The 17,844-nt window shown below is 39.5% G+C and overlaps 1 protein-coding gene across 7 annotated transcripts in view; it reads left to right on the top strand.

Annotated features, from left to right (window-relative positions):
• Positions 1–36: 36 nt before the first annotated feature.
• PARG (poly(ADP-ribose) glycohydrolase) overlaps positions 37–17,844 on the top strand; it is a 133,422-nt gene continuing 115,614 nt past the window's right edge. For 3 of the 7 annotated variants that reach the window (XM_019813506.3, XM_011287257.4, XM_023240674.2), the window contains exons 1-6: positions 51–544; positions 7,229–7,295; positions 7,911–8,894; positions 10,208–10,391; positions 16,818–16,940; positions 17,057–17,140. In XM_019813506.3, the coding sequence (XP_019669065.1) occupies positions 325–544; positions 7,229–7,295; positions 7,911–8,894; positions 10,208–10,391; positions 16,818–16,940; positions 17,057–17,140 (1,662 nt within the window). In that variant the 5' untranslated portion in view covers positions 51–324. Of the gene's footprint in view, positions 545–7,228; positions 7,296–7,910; positions 8,895–10,207; positions 10,392–16,817; positions 16,941–17,056; positions 17,141–17,844 lie in introns of all 7 variants that reach the window. The other 4 variants (XM_023240676.2, XM_023240675.2, XM_023240678.2 and 1 more) reach the window with 4 other exon arrangements.

The following is a 17,844-nucleotide window of genomic DNA, read 5'->3' as shown; positions in this document are numbered from 1 at the left end:
GCACTTCCGCTTTGCGACAACTGTACGTCCCGGAAGTCGGAAGCGCCTGACGGCCGCCTTCCGGTGGTGGGAAAGTGAACCAAGCCAGAATCAAAGCGGCGCGTCCTGTGGCAGGTGGGGGTGCCTGTGGAAAGGGAAGGCAGGCGACTGGCTAGGGCTTGGCTCGGGAGGCCAGCGGAGCAGCAACTGCAGAAGCAGGCAGCGGCAGAGAGGGAATGGTGCCGGGAGGCGCCGAGGAGGAGGCGCAGTCCGTCCCTCTCAGGGTTAGTGAATGAGGCTCTCCGCCCGGGCCGGCCCGGGGACTGTGCGCTGCGGGTCCCAAGCATGAGTGCGGGCCCCGGCTGTGAGCCCTGCACCAAGCGACCCCGCTGGGGCACCGCTGCAACTTCTCCGCCGGCCGCCTCGGACGCCCGGAGTTTCCCCGGCAGGCAGAGGCGCGTTCTCGATCCCAAGGACGCTCCCGTGCAGTTCAGGGTCCCACCGTCCTCGTCAGGCTGCGTCCCGGGGCGGGCGGGACCGCACAGAGGCAGCGCCACCTCGCTTGGTACGTGGGGAAATAAAGATCTTTGTCCTTCCCTTTGGCCCAAACCTTTTCTTGGTCTCTGAGGACCCAGGAACTCCAGTCGTCCCCTTTCTGGTCTTGTGTGCACTACTCTGAGGCCCTCTTGCCGAGTCACTAAGGCCGCTTAGTGGGGGACTGCGGCCACATTTTCCCACTTGCATTGGTGGGGTGAGAAACCCTGATGAGCAGTCACTCAAGGCCGAAAATGGTAGTAGACTCCACCTGTTTGCTTTCCTCGGGTTTGACCCAGAAATTGTCTTGTTAAGGAGGTCTAATTGTGTATGTGAAGCTTCAACCTCTAGATGGAAAGAAAGATGCAAAGAAGGTCACAGTTTCTCTTGATTCACCCCGGGGTTCAGGGCAGTTAGTATTACCTGGCATTGTACTTGTCTCTGGCATACATTGTTGAACTTGGCCTGTCTTCAGATCCTAAAATCCATCAGTAGAGATAGACAATTCTGTAGGAATCCAGGTAACAAGAGGTAATGGTTGTGCTGATAGGTGAGGGACATATGGTTAGGGTTAGGAATCAAAAGTACTTTTAAAAAAATGTTTATTTTTGAGAGAGAGAGAGAGCTCGAGGGAGGGCCAGAGAGAGAGAGGGAGAGACAGAACCCAAGGCAAGTTCCAGGCTCTGAGCTGTCAGCACAGAGCCGGGTACAGGGCTCGAACCCATGAACCACGAGATCATGACCTGAGCCGAAGTCAGATGCTTAACCAACTGAGCCACCCAGGCATCCCAAGAGTCAGAAGTACTTAATCCAGTCTGTGGGATCAAAGATATTCTCCCAGAAGATGAAATGCTTATTTTGAGGAGTGAAGAATGTTGAAGAGTTAGCTAAAAAAGAGGAAGTAAGGGAGGGTTCCTGAAGTATAGCTGATGCATACTGTCAACAGGGGAGAGTAGTGAGAGATAGGGCTGCAGAGAGGTAGGCAAAGATCAGATCATACTGGGACATACAGGTAATGCTAAGGGTTTTGAATGCTAAGGGTTTTATCTCTGAGGGCAACCCGAAGCTTTTAATGGGTTTTTAGTAGGGGAGTGACTTTACACACATGTGTGCGCATGCATGTTTACACACACACACACACACACCTTTTTTCTTTCTTTTTTAAAGGTCTCTGGCTGATGTGTAGAAAATGAAGCATGTATTTGAAAGGGAGCAGAAGCACAGGCCCGAGACTAAAGGAGTTAGTGTAGGTGGGAGATAATGATGGTTTATACTTGGTTGTGGGCAGTAGGAAAGGGGAGAAGTGGATGGATTTGGAGAGAATGGGATATGTATTTTGTATCTCATAAGAAATATATCTTGCTGGAAATACAGATTTGGGGATTCTTGGTATAAACGTGGTGATCGGTTCTATGGAAGTAGATCAGATCATATGCAGCATGTAGAGAAAATAAAGGCGACCTAGGACAGAAACTTTAGGAACACCATCATTTAAGAGTAGACTGAAGAGAAGTAGCCAGAAAAGTAGGAGAAAACCTTGGCTTTTGTTGTGTCCTGCAGGGAAGAGAGCATTTCAAAAAGGATGCATTGGTCAACAGTGATGCATTGGTCAACTGGACAGAGATCAGGCAGTCTTCAGGTGAATGATATAAACTTAGTTTTCTCAGGACTTAGAGGCAGTGGGGAGTACACCTGAACGAAATATTGAAGGATAAGCAGGATTTACTGTGTAGATCAAGGAGAGAAAGAATTAAATAGGCAGAGGGAATGGCGTGTGCAAAAGTGGTAGGACTGGAGCACAGGATGACAGGAATGACAGGAGATGAGTCCAAGAAGAGGGGCAGAGCTTGTTACGGACAAACTTTAGTGCTATTTCAAGAAGTTTAGACTTTATTCTGTGGTTAACGGAGGGCCACTAAAAAGCTTTTAAGAAGGGAGATAACATTTGGTTAGTATTTTAGAAAAGATGGCCTTAGTGGCCTTTGGACTTCTCTGACTGCAGTCTGCTGGATAAATTTCACCTGGTACAAACAGTAGGAAATCTATGAACCGAGTAAATATGCCGTATTTATTACAAACATGTTTCATGAAATAATACCTATTATATATGATGCATTCTTATGTTGTATGTATTTTGTTAAAAAAAAGTCCATTGTAGTTTGTGTAACACTGGGTTAGAGAAAGTCAGGACTAGACCAGGAGACCAGTTATAGGAAACAAATGCACTTGTCCAAAGTGATGTACCTGTTCTTTTGGTATTGGTGCTATTTTGAAGATGGAGAGGAAGGAATGGATTTAAGATTTAGGAAGATTTCAGGGAACTTGGTGACGGAGAGTGGAGGGGAGGGGCAACTGAGGGTGACCTCCAAGTACTGTATCTGAACCTATCTGAGAGGCTGATTTCCATATAAAGGTGGAAGAGCTAGTTGCAAGTGGAGGGAGGCAGTCAGCCCTCTTGGTTGAATCTTATTTCCTGCAGATTTCTGCAGAAGAGGAACCAAATTAAAACTTGGGCTGTACTTTATTATGTGTTACTATTTCTGTATACTGGGCACAGGACACCAGTTAACAAATGTTCACAGACTAAACAAAAACTATTGTTTCAAATTTGGAATTCTTTAGGAACTTGGTATTTAAAATTTTAATATATAGTCATCCTAGGAGAAGTAGATGAGAAAAGGAAATGGATGTTCATTCAACATCTTTAAATTTTGTGTTATTTACCTTCCTGGGCATATTCTATTGGTTGAAAACTGCAAACCCTGCATAGAACTCAGGGTGCTATTCACATTCTGATGGCAGCTCCCCTTTTCTGCCTTTTATAGCTACCTAGAGCTTCTCTCGCTGCTCCAGGCACGGTCCAAGTGTAGGTCAGTGATGGGTGGTGGTGGTTGTGGGGGGACTGGAGCTGGTTTGTCTCCCTTCCCTTGAACCATTCCTTCAGCCTCAGTGCTGTCAAAAGCATCATCAGACCTCTTTCCTCATCTCAGAACTCCCTCCCCCTGTCCATCACTTTTTGGTCTCTCTGCACCCTTCCTTCCCATACCTTATCTTGCTGCTGATAAAGAGACTTTTGAGGTGTTCCTTTGAAATGCAGGTGAATTTCAAAGCATTTTGTGTCTTTTGCCTGTGTCTATAGCACCTATTTGATATGCTAATTGACACTAATACAGTGGTTACTGAGTGATGTTCTGAGATTAAGTGTAAATGGTGTGAAGTCAGAATAAAGTTGGAGGACTGCTGATATCAGTGAAAACGAGATTGGGTGAATTGTTGAGTTTCTACTTTGTGAGACTGGACACTTCATATTTTCTCTCATTGATCTACATAAGCCTTGAAGTACATATTTTTTGTTAACCCTATTTTATAGGTGAGGAAATAGAAGTGAAGCCCAAAGAAGTAAAGTACCAGTTAAGTGACTGAGCAAAGATCTCAGTCCAAGATCTTGACTGCAGATCTTTTATCTTTTTCATCACCTCTTTTACCCTCCTTTTTGCTTGCTGTGATTATTTCTAGTAAAAAGAAAGAAGTTCCCAGGTAATGTGGGAAGCATAATTTTAATGCTCATTTTGGTAATAATGGGTAAAACTCTGAAGCAGTCCTGTGAAATTTTGCAAAAGAAACCTTTGGAAGCTAGAGTAGTGGTATTGGAAAGAGAAGTAGGGCTCTCAGAAGGACTAAGGAATGTTTTATTATCAGGAAATAGTGGTTCCTCACCTCTTGCTCCTCTTTTATCCTGTTCTCAGGCTTCAGGAATTATACTAGGAAACTATTTTTTTATTTTTTTATTTTTTATTTTTTCAATATATGAAATTTATTGTCACATTGGTTTCCATACAACACCCAGTGCTCATCCCAAAAGGTGCCCTCCTCAGCCCCGCGTCAGGCTCTGGGCTGATGGCTCGGAGCCTGGAGCCTGTTTCCGATTCTGTGTCTCCCTCTCTCTCTGCCCTCCCCCATTCATGCTCTGTCTCTCTCTGTCCCAAAAATAAATAAACGTTGAAAAAAAAAATTAAAAAAAAAAAAAAGGGCGCCTGGGTGGCGCAGTCGGTTAAGCGTCCGACTTCAGCCAGGTCACGATCTCGCGGTCCGTGAGTTCGAGCCCCGCGTCAGGCTCTGGGCTGATGGCTTGGAGCCTGGAGCCTGTTTCCGATTCTGTGTCTCTCTCTCTCTCTGCCCTCCCCCATTCATGCTCTGTCTCTCTCTGTCCCAAAAATAAATAAACGTTGAAAAAAAAAAGTGCCCTCCTCAATACCCATCACCCACCCTCCCCTCCCTCCCCTCCCCCCCATCAACCCTCAGTTTGTTTATACTAGGAAACTTAAAACTGGAGAGAGAATACATTCTCATGTCAGAGCTGTAGGAGAACACTTCATAGTTTCTTATGAAATGGTGTATGCAGTCTTTCGGTTCTCTAGACTTGCCTTTATAGTGCTATGCTTTGTGTTTATGTCTATTATAGGAACCTAGCTATTGCATACCATTTAATCCTTATATTTATGGAGAAAGATGTTTTATTTTTTAAATATTTATTTATTTTGAGAGAGAAAGAGAGCACGTGAGAGAAGGAGAGAACCCCAAGCAGGCTCTGTTCTGTCAGCACAGAGCCCTACACGGGGCTTGGTCTCACAAACCATGAGATCATGACCTGAGCCAAAATCAAGAGTTAGATGCTTAATTGACTGAGTCACCCAGGGGCCCCAAAAGGTGTTTTAAATTCTACACTGACTCAAAAAGCGAAGTTTTGGCTCCCTGCTGGTTTGTAATTTGAGGATTTTCTATACTTGTGTTTGATATAATGAAATTAAATAGAGAAAGATGGAACTACAGAAGAAGTCTCGGAATCAAGTTGTTCATCCTCTTCTGATTGAAACCAATTTTTTGTCTGAAGCCTGATTTTCTGTAGAAGTGCTAACTTAATAAAAGCACTAAAATAGTGGTATTTAATAAGGAATATCAAATATAATACTTTTTGTGATAGAAACTTTAAAATGCTAATTGAAGAATTTTAGTTGGAATGTTAGTATTTTATGTAAGGAATGAATTATGTGGGACTCAAATATAGTGATAAAGCTGTATATTTTCATATATTTAGGACAACATCTGTTTTGCTCACATTATGGTATTTGAGAAGACCTAAGCAAATAAAAATGAGTCTATGACTTAAGGTGCCTAGATTCTTACATTGCAGTTTGGGGAATAGTTGAGAATGTTTAAGATTTTATATCTTATTATACTAAAATATTACGTACATTTAATCCATAGTTTAATTAATTTTGAAAGCATGCTTATTTCTAATGCTTATGTAAACTGTGGTTTACATTTATTTGTGTTGCATTTCTTCAACTGAGTTATCACTTCTACCTTTGCTATTGTCTGTTGGTCATTTCTATCTAGTCAGCTCTTCAGCATCTCAAATTTAGTATGTTCACATTTGACCAAATCATATTTTCCCCTAAATCCAGTTGTCTTATATTTCCTACATTTTTACTTAATGCTGTAACTATCTTTTAAGTCTCTCAGACTTAAAGCTCAGTGTCACCTTTAACTTCTATCATTATGAAGTCTGTAATGACTTTCATTTCTCAACTTTTATTCTCTATTCTCACAAGGACTAGTTTTGGCCTTTGACCATTAGTTCTCCAACCTAGTTGCTGATCATCTGAGTCACTTTTTGAAAAAAATACAGATTCTAGCTTCCTTTGTTGACTCCATCCTCACATATATAGATTGATTCAGTAGGCCTGGGGTCTAGCCCTGGGATCCATTAGTTATCAGCCCGTTAATGATTCAGATGGTTTGGGAACCTCTGACTTAACACCAATAGCTTCCTTGCTGGTTTCTATCAATAGGGTCTTCTTGCCCCTTCAAATTTGCGCTCCAGGCTATCTATCATGCATGACTGAGAGCCTCTTAGATTTGAATTCTGGAATTACAGCTCTGAGTGTAACTTAACACTTTTTCATACCTCTTTGTGGTAGCTGACTTTTCAATCATATTTTGTGTTGATTTCTTTTTAAGTTCTTTATTTTTCCTTGCCATTGATGCCTTTGCTTATGATTTCCCTTTGTGACTACATTTATTCTTCAAGGCACAATTCAATCCCTATTTATCAGACTGTTCTACCTATTCTAGTTCCCTAAAGTCTTTTCTCAGAAATACTTTAATTCCTTTTAATCTCATTTAATACTAAGGTAGTTAAGAACTAACTTAAGTTAGTTAAGAACTATTTATTGATCGTATGCCAGTTTGTGCCTTAAACATCTTGCATGCTATTTCATTTAAACCTCATAATAACCCCAGGAGAGGTACTGTTAATTTGCATGTTTACAAAGAAGGAATCTGAGACTCAGAAAAATGATTCCTCACAAAGTTGCTTAGGAATACAATGGGAGCACTAGGATTTGAATCCAAGTCGGTCGATTACAGAGCCTGAATTCTCACCCATTAGTCCATACCAGCTCTTTTAGGGGCATGTTGCTTACTACTCTATGCCAGATGCATTTATATAATATTTCTGTCTTATCTCCCATTACTTGAGTGTGGCAGGAATGATTAATCTCTGTTTAACCCACAGAACCTAGCACAATGGCTTATGTGTATAAATGCTGCTATAGGTATTTTCTCTTTGAGGGCATGTATGCATATACATAATTGTTTTGGTGTGTGTGTGTGTGTCTGTGTGTGTGTCTTTTTTTTTTTTTTTTTTTTACAGTTTTCAAACAAAAGACTATTACCAGTTGGATGGACACTAAAGGAATCAAGACAGCTGAAGCAGAAAGGTATAGAAACATGCCTATACAGAGAAATGAATAACATGATACATGAATGTTTTATCTTGCTTCATGCTTTTTCTCCTCGCTTGATCCCACTTTTCTTTACATTTATTCATTCTTTCAGATTACAAATAATAGTGTTTTAGAGTCTAATGTGTCAGGGACTGTCCTATATACTTGAAATATAAAGATGAAAGAGGAATAGTCTCTGTTTCTAAGATAGAGTATAGTGGTGGTGGCATACTCAAAAACACACGATCATTACATAGTGTGATAAATAAGACTTCACTGTCTTATATAAACAGAACAGTGGTAGTTAGTATATAGGACAATCAGCTTCACCTTTGCAGGAAGGCCTGCCAGGAGGTGAGTCCAGTTTAACATTTAAAGGAAGAGCAGGTGTTTCCCAGGCATGAGTTGGGAAAAGGGCTTTACAGGCATATGTACCAAGTGATGGAGTCATGAAAGAGCATGTTCCGTGTTTAGGTAATCACAAGTAGTCTAATTATTACTATGGTAGTGGTAGTGTGGTTGTGTGGTTGGATAAGTGATTTTTTTATAAGTTCTTTCTATTGTATCACAAGTTCTATTGCCTCATTAGTTCTTTCTATTCTGTTGTAGTTTGCACAGTAAAGAAAACAATAATACAAGACTGGAATCCATGATGAGTTCCGTACAAAAAGATAACTTTTATCAACATAATGTGGAAAAATTAGAAAATGTTTCTCAACTAAGTCTTGATAAATCACCTGTTGAAAAAAGTACACAATATTTGAACCAGCATCAGACTGCAGCTATGTGTAAGTGGCAAAATGAAGGGAAACATACAGAGCGGCTTTTGGAAAGTGAACCTTCGACAGTAACTCTGATACCAGAGCAGTTCAGTAATGCTAACGATCAGTCACCCCGAAACGATGATCACAGTGACACAGATAGTGAGGAGAGTAGAGATAATCAGCAATTTTTGACACCTGTAAAGTTTGCAAATGCAAAGCAGACCACAGAAGATGAACAGGCCAGAGAAGCCAGAAGCCACCAGAAGTGCAGCAAGTCTTGCCATCCTGTAGAAGACTGTGCAGGTTGTCAGCCGGAAGAGATAGATGTGGTGCCAGAGAGTCCCTTGTCAGACATCGGCTCTGAAGATGCTGGTAGTGGACTGAAAAACGCCAACAAACTGAGTAGACAGGAGAGTAGCTTAGGAAATTCTCCTCCATTTGAGAAAGAGAGTGAACCCGAGTCACCAATGGATGTAGATAATTCCAAAAATAGTTGTCAGGACTCAGAGGCAGATGAAGAGACAAGTCCAGGTTTTGATGAGCAAGAAGATAGCAATTCCTCCCAAACAGCTGGTAAACCTTCAAGGTTCCAAGCAAGAGAAGCCGACACTGAATTGAGGAAACGGTCCTCTTCTAAAGGAGGTGAAATTCAATTACATTTTCAATTTGAAGGAGGAGAGACTCGCAGTGGAATGAATGATTTAAATGCCAAACCATCTGGAAGTATTTCTAGCCTAAATGTAGAATGCAGGAATTCCAAGCAACATGGAAAAAAGGATACTAAAATCACAGATCATTTCATGAGACTGCCTAAAGTAGATGACAAAAGGTAATTTTTTCCCACAAGAGTGGCTCCAATAGTGTAATACATTTTATAATTTTGTAAGGGGGTTTAACAGAGTTATGGTTGAGATTGAAGCAAAGAAATAGTTGGTTTCTTTTTAACTTTACGATAAATGTGTAATTTTTAAAAAATGTTTATTTTGGAGAGATAGACAGAGTTGGGAACAGGGGAGAGGCAGAGAGAAAGGGAGACACAGAATCTGAAGCAGGCTCCAGGCTCTGAGCTGTCAGCACAGAGCCTAATGTGGGGCTCAAATTCAAAAACCATGAGATCATGACCTGAGGCAAAGTTGGGCGCTTAACCATCTGAGCCTCCCAGATACCCCATGTTAATGCTAAATTTAAACCTAGATTCAAAAAGATCAGGGACAGAAAACAAGAAGTAAATAAATATTGTTAATTGGACTTTTTTAGTTTCATGATCTTCCTTCTGAAATTTGTGGGGATAATCAGAATTTAAAAATATGAGGTTGATAGTAGCTTCTGTTTAGCCATTTTTCTAGGCCATTAATACTGCATTTTCTCCTCTAATGCTCTGATGTGCAGGCAGGTGATGTTGTACTTCATAAATGAGAAGACTGAGATTTGAATTAGAGAATTCACTGAAATTATAACTTGTGGGTAGTAATGCTGAGATTTAAAGCTGAGTCTGTCTGATTACAAAGCTTACATTTTTGCAGTTATTCCATTTGGAATCTAAATCTCCATAATTTGTGATATTTTCTATCACATGTGCCACAATAAGCTCACTTTGTTGAAAATTGTTGTCTAGAGACCTGAGAAGTAGCTGACACTGTGAACCATGCCTCATTTGGCAGTGCTCATATTCTTACATGGTCCGGTTTTTTTTGGAAGGTGATTTTATGTGTTCAGAAATTTGTGGGGTGCCTGGGTGGCTCAGTCAATTAAGCAGCCGACTTTGACTCAGGGCATGATCTCATGGTTCATGAGTTTCAGCCCCGCGTTGGGCTCTGTGCTGACAGCTCAAAGCCTGGAGCCTGCTTCAGATTCTGTGTCTCCCTCTCTCTCTGCCCCTCCCCTGCTTGTGCTCTGTCTCTCTCTCTCAAAAAAATAAACATTGAAAAAAAAATTTAAAAATAAATTGCTTCCATAGACTTGAAAATAAGCTCTTCAGTTTTACCATGTTTTATTAGTTTTTCTTTTGATTGTAAATACCAAGGAGAGATAGCAAGTCTGGGACGTTTTAAACAATAACATTCTGGGTAAGTTTTATACTTGTGTACCTAAGGAAATTTAAATAGGCAGATTTGTGACTGAATACGTTTGTTTTGACCTTAGAAAAGAACAATGTGAAATCAAGCATCAAAGGACAGAAAGGAAGATACCTAAATACATTCCACCTCACCTTTCTCCAGATAAGAAGTGGCTTGGAACTCCTATTGAGGATATGAGAAGAATGCCTCGGTGTGGGAACCGGCTGCCTCTCTTAAGACCATCTGCTAATCATACAGTAACTATTCGGGTAGGTATTTTCTCTTACCTATAAGGAGAGAAGACTCTTTAGTCTTCATTTATTGCAGTACTTATTAATGTGAAAAACAGGCCCAAGGCACAGAAACTGTTTCTTTTTTCTGCACAAAGTACCAAGAAGTCTATAGATTGGAGAAATATAACAATAGCTTTCTTTTTTTTTTTTATTTTATTTTTTAACATTTATTCATTTTTGAGACAGAGGGAGACAGAGCATGAATGGGGGAAGGTCAGAGAGAGAGGGAGACACAGAATCTGAAACAGGGTCCAGGCTCTGAGCTGTCAGCACAGAGCCCGATGCGGGGCTCGAACTCACGGACCGCGAGATCATGACCTGAGCCGAAGTCAGACGCCCAACCGACTGAGCCACCCAGGCGCCCCAACAATAGCTTTCTTAATGCAGTACTTAATACATCCATAAGATGAATTGTTGTCAGGTCATAAGGCAATTGACTTTTTCAGTATTTTTTTTTTAAAAAGTCACTGGATTCTTTTCTTTCTTTTTGTTTTAAATTCAATTGACAGTATTTGTTGAGCACCCACTATTTGTTAGGTAATGGGTTAATCTGTAATGGGTTAGTCCCTAAAGTTCAAAATTGTGTATGGTTCAGTATCCTCAAATCATTTTCTAGTTTTGCCCTCTTTTCTGAGCTCTAGATTATTCTAGGCATCACCATCACTATTCCAGAGGTGTCTCGAACTCAACATGTCTAAAACCAACCTCATTTTTAAGAATTGTCATTAGGGGCGCCTGGGTGGCTCAGTCGGTTAAGCTCCCGACTTCGGCTCAGGTCGTCATCTCTCAGTTTGTGGGTTTGAGCCCCACGTCTGACTGTGCTGACAGCTCAGAGCCTGGAGCCTGTTTCAGATTCTGTGTCTCCCTCTTTCTCTGCCCCTCCCCCACTCACGTCCGGTCTCACTCTCAAAAGTAAAAAAAAAAAAAATTAAAATTGTGGTTAAATATACATAATATACAGTTTACCCTTTTAGCCATTTTTAGTGTCCGTTTCATGGCATTAGGTACATTCACAATGTTGTACAATTATTACCAGTATTCATTTCCAGAAATTTTTTATTATCCCACACAGAAACTATACCTGCTAAACAACAACTTTCCATTTCTCACTAGTCCCTGGTATCCTCTTTTTACTTTCTGTAGCTTCTTTTTTTTTTTTTTTTTAATTTTTTTTTTTTTCAACGTTTATTTTATTTTTGGGACAGAGAGAGACAGAGCATGAACGGGGGAGGGGCAGAGAGAGAGGGAGACACAGAATCGGAAACAGGCTCCAGGCTCTAAGCCATCAGCCCAGAGCCTGACACAGGGCTCGAACTCACGGACCGCGAGATCGTGACCTGAGCTGAAGTCGGACGCTTAACCGACTGCGCCACCCAGGCGCCCCTGTAGCTTCTTTTTTGAAGAAACAACTTTATTGAGGTAGATACAATTTACCCATTTTAAGTGCTCACTCATTTCAGTGATACTTAGGTAATTTACTGAGTTAGGCAACCATAATTATAATCCAATTTTAGATTTCTGTCACTCATTGGGTCGTTTTAACTAGTCATCTCACTTTTTAGTCTCTATATTAGATTTCACAGGAACTACCTAAAAAATCTCTGCTATTATACAACTTAGTCTAGATGTGATTAGATATTTGGAAGTATAGAATTCTTTTTCATGGTTATAGGTAGAAGTAACATTGAACAGGTTGTGGAGTTTGAACTGAGCTCTAAAAGATGACCAGACATTTCTGAGGGGGAGTTAGTAAGTCAAGAGAATTCCAAGACAGATACATAACCTTTATAAAAAAGGGCTATGTAGTGGGGATCCTGGGTGGCTCAGTTAGTTAAGGACCCAACTTCACTTCAGGTTATGATCTTGCAGTTTGTGAGTTCGAGCCTAGCATCAGGCTCTGTGCTGACAGCTCAGAGCCTGGAGCCTGCTTCATGTTCTGTGTCTCCCTCTCTCTCTGCCCCTCCTCTCTTTCTCTCTCTCTCTCAAAAAAAAAAAAAAAACAAACAAAAAAACAAACAGCTCTGTGTGGTTGAAAAACTATTTGTTTTAGACATTGAAAATAATTGGTTTGTTAGAGCTTAGAGTTTGGATGGGGAATGGTGGAAGATAAGACTTGAAAAGTGGATTGGGTCCATATCATAGAGGGGTTCAAGTGCCAGGAATGGGACTTGAGTCTGTAGGTATTGGAAATTGATAAAAGGTCTGTGCACACAATAGTTATTACTGTAGCAGGATTAATCACACAGCTGTGTGTAAGGAAAATGGAAGTGAGGATCCATTGGAAACAGATAAGGGATGTTAAGAGCTCTTAAAATCGGTAAACTTTATCTACCTCAATGAAGTTGTTTCTTCAAAAAAGAAGCTACAGAAAGTTAGCTAGCAGGTAAGAAACGAAAAGGAAGGGGACTGTAATTACCAAATTGTGCTGCGTTAAAGTGGCTCAGGGGTTCTTAGGAAATTTGACACAACATGTGTTTTCTAAATTATATTTTTAACTGAAAAACCTGTAATAAAAGAACAAACAAACACACTCAAACTTGAAAATGCTTAATATATTTTAACAAAAAACAACAATATTTTAACAAAAAAAATTACCATTTGAAACTATTTAGGTTAGTGAATAGAATTTTCTTAATACTGTGAAAGAGATTTTCTTTCTTTCTTTCTTTTTAATTTTATTTTTTATTTTTTAAAATTTACATCCAAATTAGCATATAGTGCAACACTGATTTCAGGAGTAGATTCCTTAGTGCCTCTTACCCATTTAGCCCATCCCCCCTCCTACAACCCCTCCAGTAACCCTCAGTATGTTCTCCATATTTATGATTCTCTTATGTTTTGTACCCCTCCCTGTTTATATATTATTTTTGTTTCCCTTCCCTTATGTTCATCTGTTTTGTCTCTTAAAGTCCTCATATGAGTGAAGTCATATGATATGTGTCTTTCTCTGACTAATTTCACTTAGCATAATACCCTCCAGTTCCATCCACGTAGTTGCAAATGGCAAGATTTCATTCTTTTTGATTGCCAAGTAATAACTCCATTGTATATATATACCACATCTTCTTTATCCATTCATCTATCGATGGACATTTGGGCTCTTTCCATACTTTGGCTATTGTGGATAGTGCTGCTATAAACATGGGGGTGCATGTGTCCCTTCGAAACAGCACACCTGTATCCCGTGGATAAATGCCTAGTAGTGCAATTGCTGGGTTGTCGGGTAGTTCTATTTTTAGTTTTTTGAGGAACCTCCATACTGTTTTCCAGAGTGGCTGTACCAGCTTGCATTCCCAATACTGAGAGAGATTTAAGTGTAAATTGAGTAGTAGGTTGATACAAGCTTTAGCTGTGATCCCTAGCTTTCAATTTCGAATTTTGTATTTCTTAGTCTCAATTTCATGTATTGATGCTAGCATAAGTAAAAGTTATTATAAAAATTATAATAGTTTTATTTGATTTAAATATAATGAATTAATGTCAGATTTCTTAGGGGGAAAAAGAGTTCTGCTATTTAAGAAAGTTTGAAAATCATTGAGATAGGGTAATGTGGAAATAAAAAAGAAAATAGTTGGTTGCTTTGTTTTGAGGTAAAATTGATAGGATATGGTGAATTCTTAAATATGGGTGAAGAGGGAAAATGCAGGTAAAATTAAGAAAAGGCCGAGTGACTGACAAGATGTTACTGGTAGAAAATTTGGAGAAGAGATTGGGGAGGTAAGTGATATTTTGACTTTACTGCCTTTCTTTATACCACTGCCCATAAAGAAAACCCAAATTATCCTATACCGTCATTTTTTAATCTCTGTAATTACTGTTTATTTTTAGATATCCAGTAACGTTTGAATTTTTAGAATCTTTAAAATCTTTATTTTTATTATAAAAGGAGTACAATGTCATTGTAAAAAAAGATGCAGGTCTCATGTGATAGTATATAACTCAAAATCCAAGTCTCTCAGTCCTGTTTCAGAGTTTTGGTGGATTAACTTCTAGATTCTTTTTTCTGAATATGGTAATATGATATATATGTAATTAATAGTTATTAAATAAACAGCCCAAGTTACATTTCCAAGATGCCAGATATTAATAGTTATGAAATTTAAAGTAGTAAAATAAAGCTGATATTTACCATTAGAAATGTAAGGTAGTCTGGAAGCGCCTGGTTGGCTCAGGCAGCCAAGAATCCAACTCTTGATTTCGGTTCAGGTTATGATCTTGTGGTTTGTGAAATCGAGCCTCAGCTCTGAGACTGTTTGGGATTCTCTCTCTCCTTCTCTCTATGCCCCTTTCCCGCTCTAGCACGTTTGAATGCGTGCTCTCTCTCTCAAAATAAATAAACATTAAAAAAAAAGGGGGGGGCGCCTGGATGGCTCAGTCTGTTGGGCGTCCGACTTCAGCTCAGGTCATGATCTTGCGATTTGTGAGTTTGAGGCCCACGTCAGGGGCTTTGCTGATAGCTCAAGAGCCTGAAGCCTGCTTCGGATTCTGTGTCTCCCTCTCCCTCTACCCCTCCCCTGCTCATGCTCTGTGTCTCTCTGTCTCTCAATAATAAACGTTAAAAAAAATTAAAAAAAAAAAAGGCAGTCTGAAATTGCAGGGGCATGTCGTTTGGTGCTTGATTATCTTTAAAGACATGATAAACACACATGCAGGCACACAAACACATATACACACACATATGCACATACAGATGCCCACACACAAAGCATACTTTCATATATATGATATGTTCCCCTGTCTGTGGAGCTGGACTGGTACCTGTTTTGTCACCTCTGATTACATGGGATATCTTTACAAAGTCACCTTTGGGGACTTCATCTGGAGTTGAAAATACTTTTAGCATTATTATTGACTCTTGACAATTCTTTCCTCTGACGATTCTCGTTCTTTGGCTTCTATGATAACATATAATCCTAGTTTTCTTTCTGTCTCCTTAGCCATTTATTATATTCCTTTAGTTTTTCTGGCATATGTGTTAAATATTGTTAGAGCTCCTCAAGGCTTTTCCATAGGTCCTGTTTTCTTCTCTCTCTCTGGGTGGTCTTCTCCTACAACTTTATTTCTCTTGAGTGCTTATTGGATAGTCTTCCTTTCTATAAGCTGTTCCCTTTTTGAGGAACAGTCTTCCTTTCTTCTTTTTCCTAGTTCTTTTTATCCTTTGAAGTTCAGCTCAATTTCCATTTCCTCAAGGAAGTCTTTTTTTTTTTTTTTGATGCGTTTATTAGTATTTTTTTTTCAAGTTTATTTATTTTGAGAGAGACAGATACAGCATGAGTTGAGGGCACAGAAAAGAGGTAGAGAGAGAGAATGCCAAGCTGGCTTCGCACTGTCAGTGCAAAGGGCTTGACATAGGCCTTGAACTCACAAACTGTGAGGTCATGACTTGAGCCAACACCAAGAGTCAGATGCTTAACTGACTGAACCACCTAGGCACCCCAAGGAGACCTTCTCTAAGCTCACCGGTAAGTTGGAATTGTCTGAAATAGATTCTCATACACCACGAACCTTTCACTCATAACATATTACAGTTCAAATTTTATATTACTGTGATGGTTTGATTATTTGCAGTGAAGTACTAATTCATGCTACAACATGGATGAACCTTGAACACATTACATCAAGCCAAAGAGGCCAGACACAAAAGGCCATATGTTGTATAATTCCATTTATATGAAGTGTCCAGAATAGGTAAAATGTATAATTTTTCATGTTTCAAATATCGCATTTCTCAAACGTTTACTTAATGCTTATTATAAGCAGCATATGTGTATGTGTACACATACGTATATATATACATATGTATATATTTCTATATATTTCTATAGTCTAGTGGGAGAAGGAAAAACAGGTGTGATTTGGTATGGTAATGATCTAATAAAACAAGAGGGAGTAAACTGTCCTTAAAAAGTTTTGAAAACTTCTTAAAGAAAATGAAAATTGAGCTGAGCGTTGAAGGTCATGATAGATGTTTAACCAGATAGTGTATGGGTAAGAGGGGATGTTAAAAACTGGGGACTTCATTTGGAATCATAGAGGGGAGCCATTGTAGGATTAGAAGCCTGGGAATACTTTAGAAAGATAGTGTTCCCAAGTGGGGATGAGGGCTTAATGGGGGATGAATGTGTCTGGGAGCAGCTGGAGTTATGGGGGCCTAGAAGGTAAGCAATAATGAGGACCAGGGACCTAGAAGGGGTAGAGATAGAATGACCAAACATGATGATTTGGAAGCTGATCAAATGAAGATAAGGAGTAGGAACAGCTGAAGAAGGCTTCTGAGATTTCTTGCCTAGGAGCTGGTCTGTATTTCATAGCATTTGCTTTGGCTGCTTTCTTTGGGTTGTTTTGTGCAATATACACCTAGTTTTTATGCACTTAGAGTTTTCTTGTTTCCCTCTCTTTCAGGTAGACCTTTTGCGAGCAGGAGAAGTTCCTAAACCTTTTCCAACACATTTTAAAGATTTGTGGGACAATAAGCATGTTAAGATGCCTTGTTCAGAACAAAACTTGTACCCTGTGGAAGATGAGGTAAGTACAGAACAGATGTTCTTTTAGTCTTTGAAAATCAGTTTAGTGTGTGCTTATTTGAGTGCTGATTCTGTGATCCAACAGATAATTTAATCTGTTTTTCCTTTTCCTTAAAGAATGGTGAGCGAACTGCAGGGAGCCGGTGGGAGCTCATTCAGACTGCACTTCTCAACAAATTCACACGGCCCCAAAACCTGAAGGTAGTTGTTTTTGCTCTTCTTGCTTCATGTTTGTCATTCTTTGAGATGGGCCCTGTATCTCCCTCCAAGACATTTTCTGATCTTTAATAGACTCAGGTAACAGCATTATTGGTATGCAAAATGCTTGTTTCCTGAGGAACTTTCTTAAGAGACATTCTTGGTTTCCATTCCATCACTAGGAAATGAGTAGAAGAATTGAGAGTTGTAAATGACTTGCCTGGAGCCACACAGAATAATTTGGAGAACCTGGAATAAGACCTTTGTTTCTTGATTCCCCATCCAATTTCCTTCCGACCAAGCTTCTCTTTTATTTTTTAGAATTATCATGTTTCTGAAATGTCTTTAAAAGTAAATCAGGGAAGAATTATGACTTCAGCTATATTTGCCCAAGGGGAACTGAGTTTCCTAATGATTAAAGTATACATTAAACATTCTGTTTTGTATTGCTGTTAATATAGCTTCTAGCAGTCTGATTATTTATTAATCTTACATTTTGGCAATCATTCATTTTTTTATTTTTTTTTTCAATATTTCACTTAAGACTATAAGGGCAACTATTAGATTATTTTTCTAATATCTAAAATATGAGTGAGTATATGTTTTTTGGCACTATAGCCATGTAAACTTTTAAAGTTTTTATAACTATAAACCGTAACAGATTTTTCTATACTTGTGTGAAAATGGGTTTCATTTTCTTTGAGAGA

The sequence above is a fragment of the Felis catus genome, chromosome D2, assembly GCF_018350175.1.
Source record: "Felis catus isolate Fca126 chromosome D2, F.catus_Fca126_mat1.0, whole genome shotgun sequence".
In the NCBI taxonomy this organism is placed as follows: domain Eukaryota; kingdom Metazoa; phylum Chordata; class Mammalia; order Carnivora; family Felidae; genus Felis; species Felis catus.
Note: the sequence above shows the minus strand (reverse complement) of the source record. Positions and strands in the feature narration are given on the sequence as shown.